Source organism: Rhinolophus hipposideros, assembly GCF_964194185.1.
Source record: "Rhinolophus hipposideros genome assembly, chromosome: 15".
NCBI classification, from domain to species: Eukaryota; Metazoa; Chordata; class Mammalia; order Chiroptera; family Rhinolophidae; genus Rhinolophus; species Rhinolophus hipposideros.
Window position 1 is genome coordinate 56,200,493 of NC_138061.1, and position 21,459 is coordinate 56,221,951.

Consider the following 21,459-nt stretch of genomic DNA (forward strand, 5'->3'; position numbering starts at 1 on the left):
CTTGGCTCACCAGGACAGTGTCACTGAGAGTCAGGGACATTGTGCAGGCAATCTGATTTCCTCAATGTACACATTCGTACAAAGAGGTACATACAAGGATGTAGGTATAAAAATAAAGCATTTTAAAGTCGAAACAGCTGCCAACAGAAAAATGGGTACAATGGTACATTACACAGCAGTTAAAATAAATGAAGTAGATACACTTCAATCAGCAGGGATAAATCCTGAACTAAACAAAGCAAGTTGCAGAATGCCACCTATAGTCTGATACCATTTAACACTAAATTCAAATCTCACACCCCCAAAAAATTGACATTATTTTTGCACAAATAAATAAGCAAACATTTGTATGAAAACATCAGGGATGTATACCTGAGATCTATTGATCTCAAGATATTATCTGTGGGCATGAAATGAGAGGAATGGGATGGGGGAGTACAAAGAACATTAACTGTAAGATTTTCCTTTTCTAAAATGCTGTCAAATAGATGGTAAAATGTCAATATTTGTTAAATCTGAGTTGGGGTAAAAGATATTGCTTATATTATTGTGTACTCTTGTGCATATTTGGAATATTTCATTCTAAAAGTAGTATTTTATTACATTTGTGAATATTAGAAAATCTTATTTCTGTACAAAAAGAAATCTTTCAAAGCCAGTCTCAAGAAGTAGGGCTATTGAAAACTGAATCTTTGTGACATCTAGTGGTAGCAGAACTAGTTACAATTTAATACACAATTAGAAACAACCTTGATTCAAGGCATTATTAATATCTGAATTCTAGGTTTAATTGTCACAAACGTTAAAAGCTTGCACTTTTATTTTTATTTGTGTTTTCAGTGGTCCATACTTGAATATTTTTAGTGGGGATAACACTTTGGAATAGGTTATCTTGTATACATAACAGTACTCAGCCACTGGTCTCCTAAAAACTGTATCAATTATGTCAGTTCTAGTCCTCCAAACAACCACTGCCACACACACACACACACACACACACACACACACACACACACACACACACACCAACACCACCAACACCACCTGACCCTAGGTCAGTGTGAGCAGCAGGAAGGGGCTCTGAGCTTCTCCCTTACACCCTGCTACAGATCCAGGCTAGGCGTCCTTTCCTGTTCCAGACCTGCACCTCTGCGTGATCTTTCTAAGTTTCTGATGGCCTGGCCATTGTTCCAGATCCCAGGTTCTTCCAATGTCCCTCACATCTACACAGTCAGCTTCCAAATCCACTCCAGGTGTCACCCACCATTGTTTTCTTTACATCCCCTACTAAACTGTGACTGATTTGAGAGCAAGAACCATGCCTTGCACATATGTTCCCCATGAGCACCCACTACACTTCTTGGCACATAGTAGGTGCACAATAAATGTTCATTGAATGAATTTCCACTGCCACAATCCAGGCTCAGACCTTAACTACCTGAAGCCTAGACGATAGCGATAGCATTCGAAGCCCAAATCATCCTTCAGCGTGACAATCACCATTTAAGGATCTTAAAACATCTCTTTGAAATCTATTAGGTTGGTGCAAAGTTAACTGCGGGTTTTGCAATTATTTTTAACCTTTTAAACTGCAATTACTTTTGCACCAACCTAACAACATCCCTTCTCATCCCTGATTCCCAATGAAGTTGCTCAATGTACAATTTTCATTTCCATTCCCACTGTCAGCAGATACTGTCTCAACTCTTAGCTTGGAACTTAATAGGCTTCGCAATCTGGTCCAGATCGATGTTCCTGAACTTCCTTCTCACTACGTGCCTGCACAGATCTGGAGTCTTCAAGCGTCCTGCAGGCACTCGCACCTTTGTTTCTCTGCTCATGCCTCCTACTGCCCACCCACAATCAAGTCTGTACCTTTGTCCTTTGGTTTTTGGTGTGCTGTGGTGCCTCACTTCCCTGAAGCTCTGACCGACTTCTCTCCATGTGAAAAGTTAAGAGCACTAACTACCAAAGTGGTCACTGGGAGCTTGCCTCATCATTTACCTTCTTGCCTGTGCTCGAGCTCCCATCTAGAAGAGTGCTTCTCAGTGGCACTGACCAGCTCTCACACCAGTGTGTGCACTCATAAACTAAGTCCTCAGAGAGGAAGCAACCAAGAGAGATTTGTCAAGATGAGGAAAATCAGGTACAGGGTAGAGGCCACTGCTTGCAACTGGGATGAACCCTTATAATCTTTAATCTGAAGGTGGCTGGCATGGGAATCTGAATAATGTGTTAAGGCAAGCTGAGCTTTTATACTTTGACAAGGGACTGGAGACAGTGACACCAGGAAAGTGACTAGGAAACCTCTCTCCTGTGGCTTCAGAACATGAGAAAAAGAGGAGCAAGTATTAGGCTCATTGTATTAGACTAAAAGTATGATGAATCACAAAAGGTCAAGGATGACGCCCACACTATAAACAGGGCACTTGGACAATTATGAAGCCGCCTAGGATACCAAAGAAATAAGGAGGGAAAAAAGCTTTTAGGAAAATAAGTCAACTCTGTTTCAGACATAGCTATTTTCTAATGCTCTTAGTATTCCAAAGTATATTTACAAATTAAAATATGCCGCACAGAACTGGGCAACAATGCCAGCTCCAACACTTATTCGAAGAACAACTCTGAACAGTTACTTCCTGTAACTTCATTTGTCTAGACATTCAAACACAGGCTCATTTAAACAATCCTGTAAAATCCCAGTCGAGCCTTTGGCATTAATAAGAGGTCACTGTTAGTCTCCTTCCCTCTCTTTCGGCACCTTCCTGCCTGACCCCTCCCCACCCAGGCACAAGCCCCCTTCCGTCTTACCCGGGTCCTAACATTGTATGTTTTAGCTGGACAATGGGTATCAGCCCTGCTCCTAATTTACAGTCAAGCTCCTAGTTAGGGCCATGACCCTTCCTGAACACTGACTGCTCGGCTGGGCCAAATCTTTGCAAAATCCTGTCTCATGAGCTGTGCCCTTCACTGTCTCCTCTCCGACCTTGATCTCCCCTTCGTGCCACCCCACTGCTCTGTTCCTGGACAAGAATCAGCTTTGAATAAGACTACTCACCTCCTTCCCTAGAGACACAGTGCTGTCACACAACTGCTAGTGAGCATGGGGGCCTCCCACTCCACTGCTGCTCTCACTTGACTCTGCACCCCCTGGTCTGGTGACATTGTACCAGCCCTGTCATAGAGCACCTCCACCACCCACACTCGGCCTACCGCGGAGCTACTTGAGCACGTGATTTAAGGATTCTGATGAGGTCTCTGCCTACGTAGCACAGTCCCTAGCTGTGATCACAGTAGTAACAGCTTCAGTCTTTGTTGAGTGCTTGCTAAGTGTTAGGTACTGCCAGAAAAGCTTTACATGAATTAAGTCATTTAATCTTCACAAAAACCCTACGAGGCAGGCACTATTACTTTACTTGTTATACAGATGAGGAAATTGAGGCACAGTAGGCATTCACAAGTGTTTTTAGAATGAATTAATTTCAAGTGGGCCCACAGAGTTGTCCAACAATCATTTATTCATCCATCCCCTGCCAGATGTTTTAAAATCCATCCTCACTCGAGTAGCTGACCACCCTGTGCCCTTCTCTCCCTTACCAAGAGGATCAGAGGTGTATACTGCAGAGTGCAACGCACCACAATCCCAAATGTTCATCCTCTTCACTCAAAATGTCTTTCTCTATGTCTTCCCCCCTCCTGGAAGAAGGAGAAGGGGTTCCCACCATGCTTCCTTCCTCTGTAATTCTGTTCCACACCCAGTTCTTCTGGCGCCCCGCTCTAACCCTCCTGAGCCACACTTCAGTCTTCATCGCTCCACTGTCCAACGTTCCTCTGGCCAAAACACAGAGAGAGAAACCTCATTTCTCCCCATAAAGGAATCCCTTCTCAATCTTGCTACATTCTCAAGGCACTTTCTCTTCATCACCAAATCTCTGTAAGGAACAGCTTTGCCCTCTTTTTTTTTTCTTTACCAAAATTCATGGCCTGAATCCCATGATCTAAATTTCACCTCCATACCCTTAAGGAAAACTGTAAAAAGCTCTCAAAGGCCATGATGGGTCTTCGCACACATCAACCCCATGTCTCAGGTCCAGACCTTGGGAGCTGGAGCCGCCACGATCCAGTTCCTAACAGTCGCTCTAGGCCTCTCGTTGGCTAGTTTTCTTCACATCCCCATGGGTTTCACAGGTTCAAAACTTACCTCTCCTTGATGGTTCTTCTAAGGGCTTTCCCTTTCACGAAGCTTGCTCCTATTTGTGCCAGTTAATACTTCTTCACACATGATGCCCCCTATTATATGTGCACACAAGTTATCCTTCTTAACTATGAAAAACCTCTGTAGGGGTAAAAGTCATGCCTTCGTCCTCTATTCCCATAGTAACCAGCAGGGCCAGGATGAGCTCAAGACAAACAGGGTGCCTAGGGAGCAAACTCGGAGAGGCAGGCATTCTCAGGTTTGTGGAATTGCTGAGTGAGCACTTAAATTTCATACTGCCTTTGCTTCACCTGGCCCAGTCCTGGCAACTAGTGATGTCCCTTCGACATAGATTCAGAATGAATGAATCTATAAACCAATGATCAACAAGATGACAGCAGTATAAGTACTGTGGGTGATTACTCATCTTTGTTGAAAATGAGGTTGGAGACAACAGTCAGCGGTTCTAAGATCGACCGTGGTGATGGGTATTCACCTCTGAACGTACTAAACACCAATGCATTGTAAATTAGCTGTTTTAGCCATACCAGGGACCACCTGAGGGTGAAACCAATAATAGAGGAACAAGGCAGAGCCAAGAGAAAACCAAGCGAGGGGAGCTAGGACGCTGAACTACTTACCAAGTGTAGGCGTTGGCTGAATAGTAAGATTAACACTCATGTGAGATTCAGCTAAAAGTGTATTTATTGCTCTTGTATTGTGGTGATCTGGTATAGCTCACCTTTTGTAATGAGAAAATCTAGTTTTATTATCTATGTTTAGATCCTTCATATCTCTCCATTCTTTCATCCATTTCCTCCTCCTCTTCTATTATCCTTGTCTTTCACGAGACCAGGTTAGCAGAAAAATCTAGAACACTTCAATCAAGCCCAGGGTGGCATTTAACAACAGAACGTCTGCTGGAATAGGAGCCATCCCCACTCCTACCGCTGGATGGGTCTTGCTGCCATTGGCAAGAAACTGTAAGGCCTAGACACAGAGTCAGCGTGGCTGTCTGTCCACAGGCTACAACCTGGCCCCAGGCCCCACGGGCAGCGGGCTTCTGCTCTCTGAGTCATCTCCCACTGGACGGAGCCTCTTCCCACACACCAGCCCATTTCCCTGGTCCCTGATCACTTGCTGGATCTTCGTCAAGGGCTCTCCTCCCAGAGACTGAACCTGTTTTATTTTTTTTTTACCCCATTCTTTCTCCTCCCTCTGATGCCTAGCTCTGGCTGAGAGCTCTTCACACAACACTACCCTTGCCCCAGAACCACAATCCTTCACCCTATGACTATCTAACACTCAAAAGACTCCTGCTGTTCAATCCCAACAGCAGACTGCACCCTGTGGAGTCCGGCTGGGGTGATGCTGAGCCGAGAGCCCTGAGAGCCGCCCTTCCAGCCCCACCCCTGCACATGGTACCTGGGAAGGCTGAGGCGGCGGAGGCATGGACACTCCTGCTCCCTCAGACACTCCTGCCTGGTCATCCACGCTGCGGACACAGTGCCTGGTAGCCTGACTGACACAGAAGTCATCTCTCCAGGGCACCTTAGACTTTTTCTCATAAATGTACAGAACTGATATGACAAGATAATATTTCTTTTTAATGAAACCAACATTTTTCCCATTATGTTTTTGCCCCTTTTGTGTTTCCATTTAAGCAACTAGGCTGTTCTGTTCTCTTGCCTCAGGAAAGGTATGTTTATAACCAAACACAGCATTTTTTTTTTAAAGGAGCCTCTTCCTGGCATTTATATTACCATGCCTATACCCTTCCCTAAAGAACAGAAAAGACTCCTAATATAGATTTGGGAGAATCTTATAAAGGAAGCGAAGTTCTCCCTAAAGTTCAAGGCTAGACCTGAAACTTCCCAGGGGCCAAAAGTGCAGGGTCCACAGACCACGCAGTGTCCATTCAAGGCAGCACCTGTGTGGCCTGTACCCAGTGAAATTTCCCTCCTACGGTAGCACAGTACTTTTGCCCATGACTGCTCCAGAGGAAATGATGAGTCTGTATCCTTACCCATCCCAGCCCCATCAATTATCCTGGACTAAATGATACTACGAAAGATCACTTCCCAGCAAACTGGGGAAACCTTTGCCATTCACTCCCAGGAAGAAATGCCATATCTAAAGCATGTTGAATATTCTTAAGCCCTGCACGGTGACCGCGTCTTCCACTTTTCACAGACAGTCACTTTCATCTCAGGCACTCTTGCTCTCACTTAGACGCACACATTCTTTCCAGCTTGTCTCAGGTTTGCCCCTTGTGATTGCTTTGGGAAACTCTCGCTTCTGTTCGCCCAATGGAATCTACGAATAAGCAGTTGCACTAGGGACTCCAAAACAGTATTTTAAGGCCACGCTGGAAGCCCGTTTATAAAGTTGTCTTAGAGGGGGAAAAAAAGAGTTTAAGTTTAGAAGAAAAAAATACAATTGGGGACTTCACATTTTGAAACTTGAAACAATCAGAAAAATGTATTGCTCTTAGCTTGGATGATCCTACAAGTCTTGATCTATGTTTAATGCAACCTAAAAGCAAAATAAAAAGTAAATGTGCTTTAATACAATTAGAACTGTGAAAATGCACAAACTAAAGAAAACAGAGTTTAGGTGATTTCTATGTGATTATGTAAATGAAGCTTTTTGATTATTTCAAAATTATCTCAAATAAAATCCAAATTCAACCAAATCATAACTGTGTTCTCAATGTGTTTATAGGCCTCCTTTCTGCCACTTCCCTTTCTGTCCTTTATTGATATCCTTATCCTGCTTGCAGGGGTCCTCTTCCTATACCCTTAAACGTGGGATTTTCTAATGGCTTCACCCTGAGCCCCTCCCTCATTCTGCAGCTCTCCTCGTACTTTCCTCACTCTCCTCGCTTTGCTTAGCGTATATGCCCATGAGTGCTGGACTTCTCTTTTACCCTCCAGACCCCTATATATCAACTGGACTTTGGCCATTCTCACCAGCATATCTTAGAGTCATCTGAAACTCAACGGTCTAGAACTGAAGCCATCGTTTTCATAAAACCTACTTTCTCTTATTGTTCCTCAACAATTGGTAAAGCACAAAGAATGGTAGAGTCCAGTTGCCCAAGGCGGAAATCTGGGCATCAGCCTTGATTTCTTTCTCTCCCTTATCCTCCCAATCAATGGAATCCACTCAGTTCCCCCATCTCTGCTGTGTGCACCCTGGTCATTTTGCCTCTGGATGACTGTAATAATCTCCTAAGTCTCCTGTTTCCACTCCTACCCACTCAAATCCAATCTCCACTTTCTAAAAACACACATTTAATCCTTACATAAACCCTCTCAATGACTCCCACTGCACTGAAGTCCAAAACCCCTAACAGGACGTAGAGAACCCACTGTGATCTGGCTTTTATCCACTTCTCCAGCTGCGAACCACACTATTCCCCTAGCTCCATACAACCCACCCAAAATACTGGACTATTTCAGTTTCTTGAAAGCACCTTGCTCTCTCCATCTGCTGGGCTTATCTCAGGCTGATTCCTTAAACTTCACTTCCTCAGGAAGACTCATACAGGCAAGGTCAGGTTTCCCTGCTCTGTCCTCTCAGAGCACCTTTCCTATGGGAGCCGATGGCCCCCAAAGGGCAGGGACCCAGTCTGTTTTGTCCACTGGTATTTTCTAGCACCCTGGATAGTACCAAAACATAATACCAAGACATTTAGTAAAAATGTACCCACTGACTGATTAGCACCCAGCTCCACTTCCTGAACAGCTTTTAAAAACATCATTTTACAACTTCAGGTTGTCAATGTTATCCTGCCTAGATTCCTATAATGGCCTCCTAACAGTCTTCTCAAATCTATCACTCCACTCTCTTCTATATGCTGTAGCCAGATGGCCTTTCTAAAATACAGTTCTGATCATATTGACCTCCACTGCCTTTAGAATAAAATCTAAATGTCTGAGCACAGATTACAAGTCGTTTCATGGACTGGCCCCTGCCTTCTCCCCGCCTATTCTCATCCCTGACTGCTTTACACTCTCTGAGTCTTCATACTTGCTGTGTTCTCAGGCCCCCACCCCACCAATGACTGACAAACACCTGACTTCCTTCCGGAAGCCCTCCCTGACCAAGGTTCCTCAACTGGGCTGGCTGTCCCACCTGTCAGTGCACACTGATTAAGGTGCCTAAATGCACCTGTCTGCCAGGACAGTCCTGCTTTATGCCTGCTCATCTGCTTAGCTCCCCATAGCTCCTCCTCTCACTCTCCAAGCATACTGGTGTGGACAATAAATTACCTGATCACTCGAACAGTAACTATTAATTGCTTGTCCAATTGTCGGTTTCTCCCCTAGCCAAGGTCAAATTTTAACTATCTGTTTTATGCACCACAGCATCGGGCATAGTGCCTGGCATGCAGAAAACACTGTATGTTTATTAAATAAACAAATATACGTATATATTGTAAAAGCACGCACTTTGATTAAGACACTTATTTGGTTCGAGGGTTTGCTACTAAGAACCAAAATGTTGCGCCCCCCCCCAAATTGAAAGATTATGTGTTTCACCAAATGATTGTAAATACATATTTTGACAATTTCAAAGCCTAGCTCCAAAATATATCTATCAACTTCTGCACAAGAGGGCACACTGCTACATCAGCATGAGCTCCCAAGCTCCTTTTCCATGAGTGCTGACACATTTGTGAGGAGCCCTCACCGTGTGGCCAGCTGACACATTCACAGAAGGGCAAAGGGCCAAGGGAACCAGTTTGCTTTCTATGAAGCAAAAGGCCCATTTGCCAGCCAACCCTGGCCTTGTATGCACTAGGCTTTCCTGAAGTAAAAAGCCTGGTTTTCACAAAACACTCTCCAAAGACACTTACATCAGACAGCATTGATTCGTCAACCTCTTCCACTCTGCTCAGGTTAGGTGCCCCGTATCGGTCACTGATTTCAGCGAGTGTCTTGCCTGAGTCTGCTGCTGTAGCCTACAATTATAAAAATCATTTTCGCTTTTAAATGACTTCAAAATTACAACATTAATTTTCTTTTAGTTTTGATAAAAAAAACTTCTGAATTACAACATCAAAATTCAACATTGTTAATTAAAGGAGTGAACCAATATCTGTTAATGGCAAGAGAATTCTAGGAATAAATGCTAAAACTTGCTAAAAAAATACATTCAGAAATTTAAAATATATCATTGTAAGTAATCAAGTGGTCAATATCTCACAATATTCTGGTTTTAAAGATACAAACACAAACTGCATATCCAATTTTTATCCACTTTGAGATTTTGCTTTTTAAAGCACATCATGTTTGTGGCTTGTTATTACCAGAATATATATTTAGCCTTTCAATTTTGATAATCGCCTTATTAAAAATTTAGCTACTAATGTATCAAAATTAAGCTCTACATTCCAAAATTAAGCTCTATTCACATAACGTAGAATAACTTTTTCTTCTCACATCTAAATATGAAGTATCTTCACTCATAGCTGTATTTTCCATATTCATTCCCATCTACAATATATAAAAATAAAGAAAAATGCATTGAATATACTTTGCCTCTTAATTTTGTTTAATTTTCAAGCATTTTTATTTTTACATAATGCTATCTATAATCAATTTAACAGTGAAAATGTTATCACTCTTGAAGGAGTGATAATCTGAATCCAAATAATACAGAACTGCAGATCACAGTCTCATTTAATACTCTATACTAACAGAAGACAACCATGTTTTGTTTACAATTAAGTACAACTTTTTAAAAAATGAAAGGGGCTTATTAAACATCAAACCTCAAGCCAAGTTATTAGCAAATGTAAAAAGTGACAAAATAAAATTTTTAATGAATGCTTAGAGGAGAGGTTTTAAAGAGAACTTGCAGTTAAGTAGAAGTTTATACATAGCAAGAAAGATGTAACAAAATAAAATTTTTAATAAACGCTTAGAGGAGAGGTTTTAAAGAGAACTTGCAGTTAAGAAGAAGTTTATAGAAAGCAAGAAAGACGTAAATATTTCTGAAGGAACTTATCTGGCCCAAGTCACTAGCCAATGCATGAATCTTCTCATGGTACCCGAGCAATGCCCTCTATAGTACTCTGAAAACATGGGAGGCTTTGTTCTGACTGTGAAAACATCCTTCTAACCAACCAAACCTTGCTACAGCCTCTACCTTTTCATCCTAAGGCAGCAGGGTGACCTCACAGATTCTGAGCTGATTCATTTTGGCTGTTCCAAGATGAGTGATCTCGTGACCATATATACAGTCACCCTAATTATAGGGGACATATGTGGTACTGTTTTCTCAAGACCATTCCATTCTCCTGTAACATCTTAGCCCACCACCATATGGCTATAGTAGCCATATGAGGACACCATATGTCCCTGTTCTCATTGTCCCTCTCCCTCACCCACCGGATAGATACTTGACACGAACTAACCCAGTCAGAATCCTTCCCCAAGATGCTTCACTCAACTGAAACCAAAAAAGGAATCTACTCCCCTCAGATGGTAGGAACCACAACATTACAAGACCCAGGAGCCATGAAGAACCATGTCCCTAACCCATATACAGCAAATCAGGCCATGGTGACAGAGAGTGAAACTAAGGGCCAGAGAATAGCAGAGGTGAGAGCCCTGATAGTATTTGATTCTCTTGCTCCTAAAGGTCTGGAAGGCCCGATTGTACCAGAGCCCTTCACAGTTTAGTTATAAAACACTTTCTTCAAACCAGGATACTTCCAAGAAATTTCCTTTAGCAAATGATAGTTTAAGTTGTGTCTCTGCAGCTACAAGAAGGCCAGGGCAAGAGGACATACATGGACTCATATCTGAGCACTGGGTAAGGCGGGGGTACTTTGCAGGAGAGAAGTGAGGGGTGATAGGCAGCAGGAATATGGATTATTGTAGTTACTATGGCTCTGGTCACACAGTCTGATGATGCCGGCAGATAGCAAATAACATGAATATAACCTTCATGGAGCCATAAAACAGAGTCCAATCCCTCCTATAAATCATAGACTTTCAAACATTCAAACACAGCTATCAGGGCATCTTGATAAAAAGTACTCCAATTCTCTAATCATTTTAATCACTGTCTTCTGGATACATTCTGGTTTTTCTTCTTTCATTTTTGATCACTGAACCTTAACTGAAGAGAAAGGGAGTATGTCTTTATATGGATTTGTATTGTGTATGCATGTATTGTGTATGTATTGTGTATGCATGTATTGTGTATGTATGTATTGTGTATGTATGTATTGTGTATGTATGGTGTATGTATTGTGTATTATTGTGTATGCATGTATTGTGCATATATGTATTGTGTATGTATATATTGTGTATGTATGGTGTATGTATTGTGTATGTATTGTGAATGCATGTATTGTGTATGTTTTGTGTATGTATTGTGTATGTATTGTGTATGCATGTGTTGTGCATGTATTGTGTATGCATGTATTGTGTATGTATTGTGTATGCATGTATTGTGTATGTATTGTGTATGCATGTATTGTGTATGTATGTATTGTATTGTGTATGTATGCATTGTGTATGTATTGTGTATGTATGGGTATCCATGTGCCCCACCACACTCAGACTAAGACAGCATCGGTATTTTTTAAAACTATGTATAGAGCTTTGAATTTATCCTTTTCAAAAATCTCATCTTTTTTATTCAATTCACTCTTCCAATGTTTTAAAAATTGCTTTAAATAATGATACTCTCATCTAAGCCACTAATAAATGTATTCTATAAAACCTGTTTGTGTGTTTACTTTTAAGTATGGAATAAATAGAGGAGTAACATTTACGTAACAGGTCTGGCTATAAACAAAGAATATGAAATATCCGGTTAAAAAGTATAACTCAGACATCCAGAAGTTGGTCAGTACGACAGACACATTTTGGATACCTGGAAACATTGGCCAAACTCACGCTTGACATTATACAGACACAGTCAATGGAGACGGACTGTTTGATTTAAGTCACTGCATAGTTTATTTAATGAAAGACATGAAAAATCTCTATTAATAACATATTTTTAAATGTAAATTATTGTTGAAAATACATCTAACATGAAGAAAAGAGACGCACGACTCTCACAGAGATCAGAATATCCCCAACATTACAAAGAACTTAACCCTCAACATCAACCACCAGAATTAGGAACAGTTACCACATATCTAAAATGTTGATAATATCACCATCAGAGAACTTTCCTGTTCACAAACCAGTTTCGCATACACGACCTTATTTGATCCTTATAACGACCCAGTGAGATATTGCTAACAATACTATACTGTTATCCCTATTTTTATAAAGGTAAACTGAGACTAAAAAAGTTTCTAAGACTTGTTTAAGTCACACAGCTAACATGTGACAGGTCTTTAGACTATGAATCCCATGATACAACAGCTAGAAAAAGTAGCTTGAGGAGTCTAAGTTTCAAATAAAACAGGCATTTATAAAACTTCAAATTACCTTTTCCAAAAGTTCTTGAGCTCTCTGTAATTCTTCTAGTCTCTGTCTCTCTTTTTCTTGCATTTCCAACTCCAGTTGTTGCTAAACATTCAGAAATAAATAAGTCATGTTAGAGTCAGATCAATCGCAAGGAATTAACTCTATCACTCTGAAATGTCCCAGGATAATTAACTTTACACTCACCTTAATTTCAGAAACTTATAAAAATTAATGATCACAGACACCTAATACTTTAGCTTTTACAATATTTCCTGAAGTATAAACTAAGAAAGGAAGCTTCCTTAATTGCCAGTTGTAGAAAAGCACGATTTGTACAAAATCAAGTCATTTTCTCTGTTCTTGAAGCAACAAATGGTCATTTTTTTTTCAGATCCAATCTCTCTTAAGCATAGATGGGTCAAACCAGGCCAAACCTTGGTTACAGAGAGTGGACGAGAAAACCCTAAGTATATTATCTGAAACCATAGATAATCAACAATATATTTGGTCCCAACTCAACAAATATGTCACACTAGCATAGGGGTCAGCAAACTAAATTCTGTGGGCCAAATCTGACCCAACTCGTGTTTTTGTACAGCCTCCAAGCTAAGGACAGTTTTCACATTTTTAAAGGGTTGAAAAACATGAAAGAATAATAATAATGAAAATTATGTGAAATTCAAATTTTAGTGTCTATAAAGAAAGTTTTATTGCTTGATGGCTTTTGCACTACGGCACATTTGAGTAGTTGCGACAGAGACCATAGGTAGCACTCGCATCACTTTGCACCCCTGCTCAGCACCCCACCAACCACACGGTTACAACAGTTTTGGAGCGCCCCAGTATCACTATACTGTGGCACTTTTTTTCATTTTTTTTAACTTTTAAGTTTATATATATATATATATATATATATATATATATATATATATATATATAATTAGTTTCAGGTGCACAAAACAAAGTAATACTTAGACGTTTATCATTTATATCCCTCACACTGTGGACCCCCCCTCCCCCCATCCATTATCTCTCTGACATCGCACTGAGCCATCACATTTCCACTGTCTCCACTCCCAAAGCTGTACTCCGCCTCTTGTAAGTATATACATACATATGTATACATATATATATATATATATATATATATATATATATATATATATATATATAGTTAGCATTCATTATTGTTCAGCTTCAGGTGTACATTGCAGTGATCAGGCATCTACATCTTCCCTGAGGTGGTCTCCCAAATGGGACATGTGTCCATCGGATACCCTACAGAATCTTTACAACATTATTGATTACGTTCCCCAAATTAATTTTCAACACCCCGTGGCTATCTTGTGGTTACCGACTGTTTTCTAATCCCCTCACCTTCCCCCTTATCCCCACCCCCCCCGCCCATCTAACAACCCTCAGTTTTTCCTCTTTGTCTCCAAAACTGTTTCTGATTAGTTCATTCATTTATTCTCTTCTTTAGATTCCGCATATAAGTGAGATTATATGGTACTTGTCTTTCTCTGTGACTTATTTCACTTAACATAATGTCCTCTAGGTCCATTCATGTTATTGCAAATGGTAAGATTTCTTTCTTCTGTATGGCCGCGTAATACTCCATTGTATAAATGTACCACAGTTTCTTAATCCAGTCATCTACCGATGGGCATTTCGGTTGTTTCCATGTCTTGGCTATTGTGTATAGTGCTGCAATAAACAAAGGAGTGCATAAAGATTTTTGAATTGGAGTTTTGGATTTCTCCGGATAGATACCTAGGAGTGGAATTACTAGATCATAAGGTAGTTCCATTTACAGATTTTTGAGATACCTCCATACCGTTTTCCATAGTGGCTGCACCAATCTGCAATCCCACCAACACTGCACAAGCGTTCCCTTTTCTCCACATCCGCGTCAGCACTTGTTGTTTGTTGATTTATTGATGATAGCCATTTTGACTGGGGTAAGGTGTTATCTCATTGTGGTTTTTATTTGCATTTCTCTGATGATTAGTGAGGTTGAGCATTTCTTCATATGTCTGTTTGCCATCTGTATGTCCTTTTTAGAAAAATGTCTCTTCAAGTCCTCTGCCCAGTTTTTAATTGGGTTGTTTGTTTCTTTGGAGTTGAGTTGAGTGAGTTTTTTATAGATTTGTGATATTAACCCCTTATCAGATATATCATTGGCAAATATCTTTTCCCATTCAGTAGGATCCCTTTTTGTTTTATTGATGGTTTCCTTTGCTGTGAAAAAACTTTTTAGTTTGATGTAATCCCACGTGTTTATTTTTTCTCTTACTTTCCTCGTGCCAGGGGATATATCAGTAAAAATCCTATTCCGGGTAATGTCTGTGAAGTTTCTTCCTATACTTTAGGTATTTTATGGTTTCAGATCTTACATTTAAGTCTTTAAGCCATTTTGAATTTATTTTTGTATATGGTGTAAGGAGGTGGTCCAGCTTCATTTTTTTGCATATGTCTGTCCAGGTTTCCCAGCACCATTTATTGAATAGACTGTCTTTACCCTATTGTACACGTACTTCCATTGTTCTAGATTAAATGGCCATATAGTCATAGATTTATTTCTGGACTCTCTATTCTGTTCCATTGATCTATGTGTCTGTTTTTATGCCAGTACCATGCAAATGTTTTGATTACTGTAGACTTGTAGTATAATTTGAAGTCAGGTATCGTTATACCTCCCACTTTGTTCTTATTTCTCAAGATTGCTGAGGCTATCCGGGGTCTTTTATGGTCCCATATAAATTTTAGGATTATACGTTCTATTTCTGTGAAAAACGTCATTGGTAGTTTGATAGGAATTGCGTTGAATATGTATATTGCCTTAGGCAGTATGGACATTTTAACTATATTAATTCTTCCTATCTATGAACATGATATGTGTTTCCATCTATTTATATCTTCTTTCATTTCTTTCTTCAGTGTCTTATAATTTTCTGAGTACAGATCTTTTACTTCTTTGGCTACATTTATTCTCAGGTATTTTATAGTCTTTGGAGCAATTGCAAATGGGATTTTTTTTTAAATTTCTCCTTCTGATGTTTTATTATTGGTATCTACAAATGCAACTGATTTCTGAATATTAATTTTGTATCCTGCTACTTTACTAAATTCATCTATCATCTCTAATAGTTTCTTGGTGGAGTCTTTAGGGTTCTCTCTATATAGTATCATATCATCTGCATACAATGATAATTTTACTTCCTCCTTACCAATTTGGATGCCTTTTATTTCTTTTTCTTGTCTGATTGCTGTGGCTAGAACTTCCAGCACTATGTTGAATAGAAGTGGAGACAGTGGGCAACCTTGCCTTGTTCCTGATCTTAGGGGGAATGGTTTTAGCTTTTCCCCATTGAGTACAATGTTAGCTGTGGGTTTCTCATATATGGCCTTTATTATGTTGAGATATGATCCCTCTATTCCCACTTTCTTAAGGGTTTTTATCATAAATGGCTGCTGGATTTTATCAAATGCTTTTTCTGCATCTATTGATATGATCATGTGATTTTTATTTTTCATTTTGTTAATGTGGTGTATCACATTAATTGATTTACAGATGTTGAACCACCCCTGCATACCAGGGATGAATCCCACTTGATCATGGTGTATGATCTTTTTAATGTATTGCTGAATTCTGTTCGCTAATATTTTGTTGAGGATTTTTGCATCCATGTTCATTAGAGATATCAGCCTGTAGTTTTCTTTTTTTTGTGGTGTCTTTGTCTGATTTTGGGATCAGGGTGATAGTGGCTTCATAAAAAGTGTTTGGGAGTCTTCCCTCCTTCTGGATTTTTTGGAAGAGCTTGAGGAGAATAGGTGATAATTCTTTTTTGAACATTTTGTAAAATCCACCTGTAGAGCCATCTGGTCGAGGGCTTTTGTTTGTTGGGAGATTGTTGATTACTGATTCAATTTCCCTGATGGTAATCAGTCTATACAGGTTCTCTATTCTTCTTGAGTTAGCCTTGGAAGGTTGTACGCCTCTAGAAAATTGTCCATTTCTTCCAGATTGTCAAATTTGTTGGCATATATTTGCTCATAGTAATTTCTTAAAATTTTTTGTATTTCTGCGGTGTCTGTTGTCACTTCTCCTCTTTCATTTCTGATTTTATTAATTTGGGTCCTCTCTTTTTTTTAATGAGTCTGGCTAAAGGTTTGTCAATTTTGTTTATCTTCTCTAAGAACCAACTTGTGGATTCATCGATCTTTTGTATTGTTTTTCTGGTTTCTATTTCATTTATTTCTGCTCTGATCTTTATTACCTCCTTCCTTGTGCTCCCTTTGGGCTTATTTTGCTGTTCTTTTTCCAGATCCCTTAAGTGTGAAGATAAACTGTTGATTAGTGATGTTTCTTGTTTCTTTAGGTAGGCCTGCAATGCTATGAATTTCCCTCTTAGGACTGCTTTCGTGGCATCCCATAGATTTTGGGTTGTCGTGTTTTCATTTTCATTTGTCTCAAGATATCTTTTGATTTCTTCCTTGATCTCCTGCTTAACCCTTTCATTATTTAGTAATAAGTTATTCAGCCTCCATGAATTGGTGTGTCTTCCAGATTTTTTTCTGTAGTTCATTTCTAATTTCATAGCACTGTGATCAGAGAAGACAATTTGTATGATTTCAATTTTCTTAAATTTATCAAGACTTGTTTTGTGGCCTAACATATCTTGGAAAATGTTCCATGTGCACTTGAGAAAAATGTATATTTTGCAGCATTGGGGTGAAATGTTCTGAAAATATCAATTAAATCCAAGTGGTCCAATGTATCATTTAAGGCTGTTGTTTCCATATTGATTTTCTGTCTGGATGACCTGTCCCTTGTTGTCAGAGTTGTGTTGAAGTCCCCTACTATGATAGTGTTACTGTTGATCTCTGTCTTTATGTCAGTCAGTACCTGTTTTATATATTTAGGTGCTCCTATGTTGGGTACATAGATGTTTACTAGGGTTATGTCCTCTGGTCGGATCGATCCCTTTATTATTATATAATGCCCATCTTTATCTTTTAATATGTTCTTCATTTTAAAGTCTATTTTGTCAGATATAAGTATTGCAACTCCAGCTTTTTTCTCATTTCCATTTGCATGAAATATCTTACTTCAACCCTTCACTTTCAGCCTGTGTGTGTCTTTTGATCTGAGGTGAGTCTCTTGTATACAGCATATACAAGGGTCTTGCTTTCATATCCACTCAGCCACCCTATGTCTCTTGATTGGAGCATTTAATCCGTTTACATTTAAAGTGATTATTGATAGGTACATAGTTATTGCCATTTTTAAATCTGTAGTTAGATTGTTTTCATCTTTCTTCTATTTACAGAAGTCCTTTTACTATTTCTTGCAATGCTGGCTTGGTGGTAACAAATTCCTTTAGCTTATTCTTTTCTGGGAAGCTCTTTATCTCTCCATCAACTTTAAATGATAGCCTTGCTGGATAAAGCAATCTAGGTTGTAGGCCTTTGTGTTCCATCACTTTGAGTATCTCCTGCCACTCCCTCCTGGCCTTTAATCTTTCTGTAGAAAAGTCATTTGATAGTCTTATGGGAGTTCCCTTGTATGTAACCCTCTATCTTTCTCTTGCTGCTTTTAGGATTCTCTCTTTGTCTTTAAGCTTTGCCATTTTAACTATAATGTGTCTTGGAGTGGACCTGTTTGGGTTTATCCTGGTTGGAACTCTCTGCACTTCCTGGGCTTGTATGTTGGTTTCCTTCATCAGATTAGGGAAGTTTTCGGACATTATTACTTCAAGAATGTTCTCAATCCCTTCCTTCCTCCCTTCACCTTCTGGTATTCCTATGATGCTCATGTTGTTGCGCTTGATGTTATCCCAGAGGTTTCTTAAACCATCTTCATTGTTTTTCATTCTTTTTTCTTTCTGTTGTTCTGTTTGGGTGATCTCTGCTAACTTGTCTTCTAAATCGCTGATTCGATCCTCTGCTTCATCTAACCTGCTGGTAATTCCTTCAAGTGAGTTCTTAATTTCGGTAATTGTGTTCTTTAGTTCTAACTGGTTCTTCATTATGATTTCTACATCCTTCTTTATGTCTTCTCTAAGCTCCTTAAACATTCTTATCACCAGTGTTCTGAACTCAGTCTCTGATAGGTTGGTTACTTCTGCTTCATTTGGTTCCAGTTGTGGAGGTTTCTTCTGTTCTTTTATTTGGGACATGTTTCTTTGTTTCCCCATTCTAGCTGACTCTCTGTGTTTGCTTTGATGTATTAGGTAGATCCTCTAGAGTTCTTAGTTCTTGCTGGGTTATCTTATGTAGTATGTGTCCTTTATATTTGACTTGCACTACTTCGTTCTTCTCCTCTGCGTGTGCTCCAAAGGTGACTCTTGTGTTGTGTATATTGTCCTGTTAAAGAAGATCTTTAATTGCTTTTTGCTTGTGAATAGGTGTGGTTAACTCCTAGGCTGACTAGTTGTGAGACTTGGCTCTGCCCACTGCAGGGTGTTCTGCTGCGTAAGGATCGACCACTTAAATGTGGTTTGGCCTCTATTGGCTCTTGTGCCTGCAGAGAATTCCCTCTGGGTGTGTGACTTGTAGGTCAAACACTGTAGTACTCTGGTTTGGCCTAGAGTTGGCCTCTGGATATGTTGAATCTTGTGCCTCTTAGGCTGGGCCCTTCAAGTAATCCTTCCACGAGTCTCCTAGGAGTCTCTTAGCTGTTTTGTGTGATGAGCAAAGAGTTGTTTGATGGGTTATATGTCCTGTTCGTAATAAGATCCGGAGGAGAACTCAGAAAGTGCGCCCCGCTGCCCCCATTCCTATGACGTCACTCCCATTTTTTTAAATCAGTGCATACCTAACATGTTAAAACAAGAAGTGGATTTTGAAGGTGGCCTTTTAAGACACCATGGAGAATGGATTATTTAATTATCAAATTAAATTGCAAAGTATGGTGTTTATTCAGCAGTGACACTGTACTAAAAGAATACAATAAATATCAATATTACCAGACTAAAAACTCATCACAATATTCTCAACTCACATGAAAGCAATGGTCAGAGATATTTAAAAAAAAAAAGTAAAACAGAATTATTTCATCACAGCAGAATTGCTTCACAAAATTAAAAATGAAAATGAGACTGCAACAAAAGTTAAGTTTCCAAGTGGCTCATTTGTTATTCAAGCAAAGAAACACATTTTCCAATGGTGATTTAATTAAAACCTGTTTAATTTCAGTGTCCAGGAAAAAATAAGCTTATTTAAGATTATCAGCCTTTGGGGAAGAACAGTTGCTCCACGAATTGATGACACTGGGAGCAACATCAATAGTCAATTAAATACCAGGCAAACGATTCTGAGTGGTTTCCTTGTCTCTTGATGAGTAGAAAAATATTCCCAACACTGCTCAGTTATTGTTTATTCAAGGAGTCGATGCTGAGTTTGAAGTGGCTGAAAAATCAGCCTCTATGAATAGTCTTCATGGGACAACTACAGGCAAAAATATTTTCAAAGAAGTTGAGAAACACTAATTCAGTACAACCAGAAGTGAAATCTGCTAAGATGTGTTACAACTAATGGTGATAAAAATATGCGTGGAACAGAAAAAGGCTTAGTGGGACAAATTTACAAAGCTTGTGAAAATACAGTGGTTAAAGCCTATTCACTGTATTATTTGACAGCAGTTACTCTGTAGAAAATACTTGAATCGATCATGTATTATTGAATCAGTATTGTCCTTTATTCACTCTTATGAAGTTAACCATCATTCTGTCAATTTTGTTCAAAAATAGAAGCAGAATAAATCCTGACTTGTGTTAACCACAGCAGTTTTGTGGCTTAACAGTGGTAATGTTTTATTGTGAATTTTTGAGCTCAGGGCCAAGACAAATTTTTCTTAATGAGAAGAATTATTCTCAACCACTACCATCAAACATCAAATGGCTTTGGAAATTAGCTTTTGTTGCAGACTTAATAATGCTTTTTTAAATCAATTTAACCTAAAATTATAAGGCAAAACAGCAGGTATATGTAAAACTTAAACTGCGGGACAATCATTTCAACAACAATTAATGTTCTTTGAATCACAAAATCAAGCTGCTTTATATGCTTGCAGTGCTATCAAAAACTCAAACAAGAAACTAGATCTCCTTTCCCATACAAATTTGTAGCAGACCTGTCTTCAAGCTTATAGTTCCAGAGTGTTTTAGACCTCAATGTAAGTGCAAAGGAAATTTCTGTATTTCAAAATCCACTTAACTATGTAATTGAGAAACTTGTATAAACCTTCAATTGGAATTGATTCATCTACAACGTACTGAGATGCTACAAGGCAAATATCAAGAGAAAAAGCTCACAGAATTCTACAAATGCCTTCCAAGAGACGAATATGCCCAAACTTATGTGCACAAGGACTCAGCACCTATATGTGAAAGATATTTTCAAAGATGAAACATAAAATCTCATTTCAGATCAGCATTAACAGACAAACATTTTCAATCAATGTTGATGGTAGGGAACATTAACTTTGAACTCCAACTAAGTGAAAACTTATCTTTAAAAAAAAGAATTTAATTCTTCTCAGTAAGTGAGCCTGTATTACAAAAAATAAATCAAATTATTCAATTCTTATTATTTATTTCACCAACAAAACATTTGTGGAAATTTGTTTTCTCTCTTGCTACATCTACATGCTATATCTGCAGTAATACCTATATAATATCCATTTTGCCTCTATACTATCTAACTTTGCAGAAAGTTTGCCAACCCCCAAGCTAGAAAGTAATTTCTTACCATCAATCCAGTGCCACACCATAAACAAGCTAATAGACTCATCCCATTAAGAGCATTTTAAAA

General features: G+C 39.1%; 1 protein-coding gene across 2 annotated transcripts in view; it reads right to left on the minus strand.

Annotated features, from left to right (window-relative positions):
* Nucleotides 1-21,459, minus strand: part of DYDC1 (DPY30 domain containing 1) — a gene marked incomplete at its 5' end in the record, with an annotated part of 39,153 nt that overhangs the window by 13,363 nt on the left and 4,331 nt on the right. Inside the window, 3 exons of one of the 2 annotated variants that reach the window (XM_081074324.1) lie at nt 6,597-6,730; nt 9,060-9,164; nt 12,664-12,744. In XM_081074324.1, the coding sequence (XP_080930450.1) occupies nt 6,701-6,730; nt 9,060-9,164; nt 12,664-12,744 (216 nt within the window). In that variant the 3' untranslated portion in view covers nt 6,597-6,700. Of the gene's footprint in view, nt 1-6,596; nt 6,731-9,059; nt 9,165-12,663; nt 12,745-21,459 lie in introns of those variants that run through there. The other variant, XM_081074323.1, reaches the window with a different exon arrangement.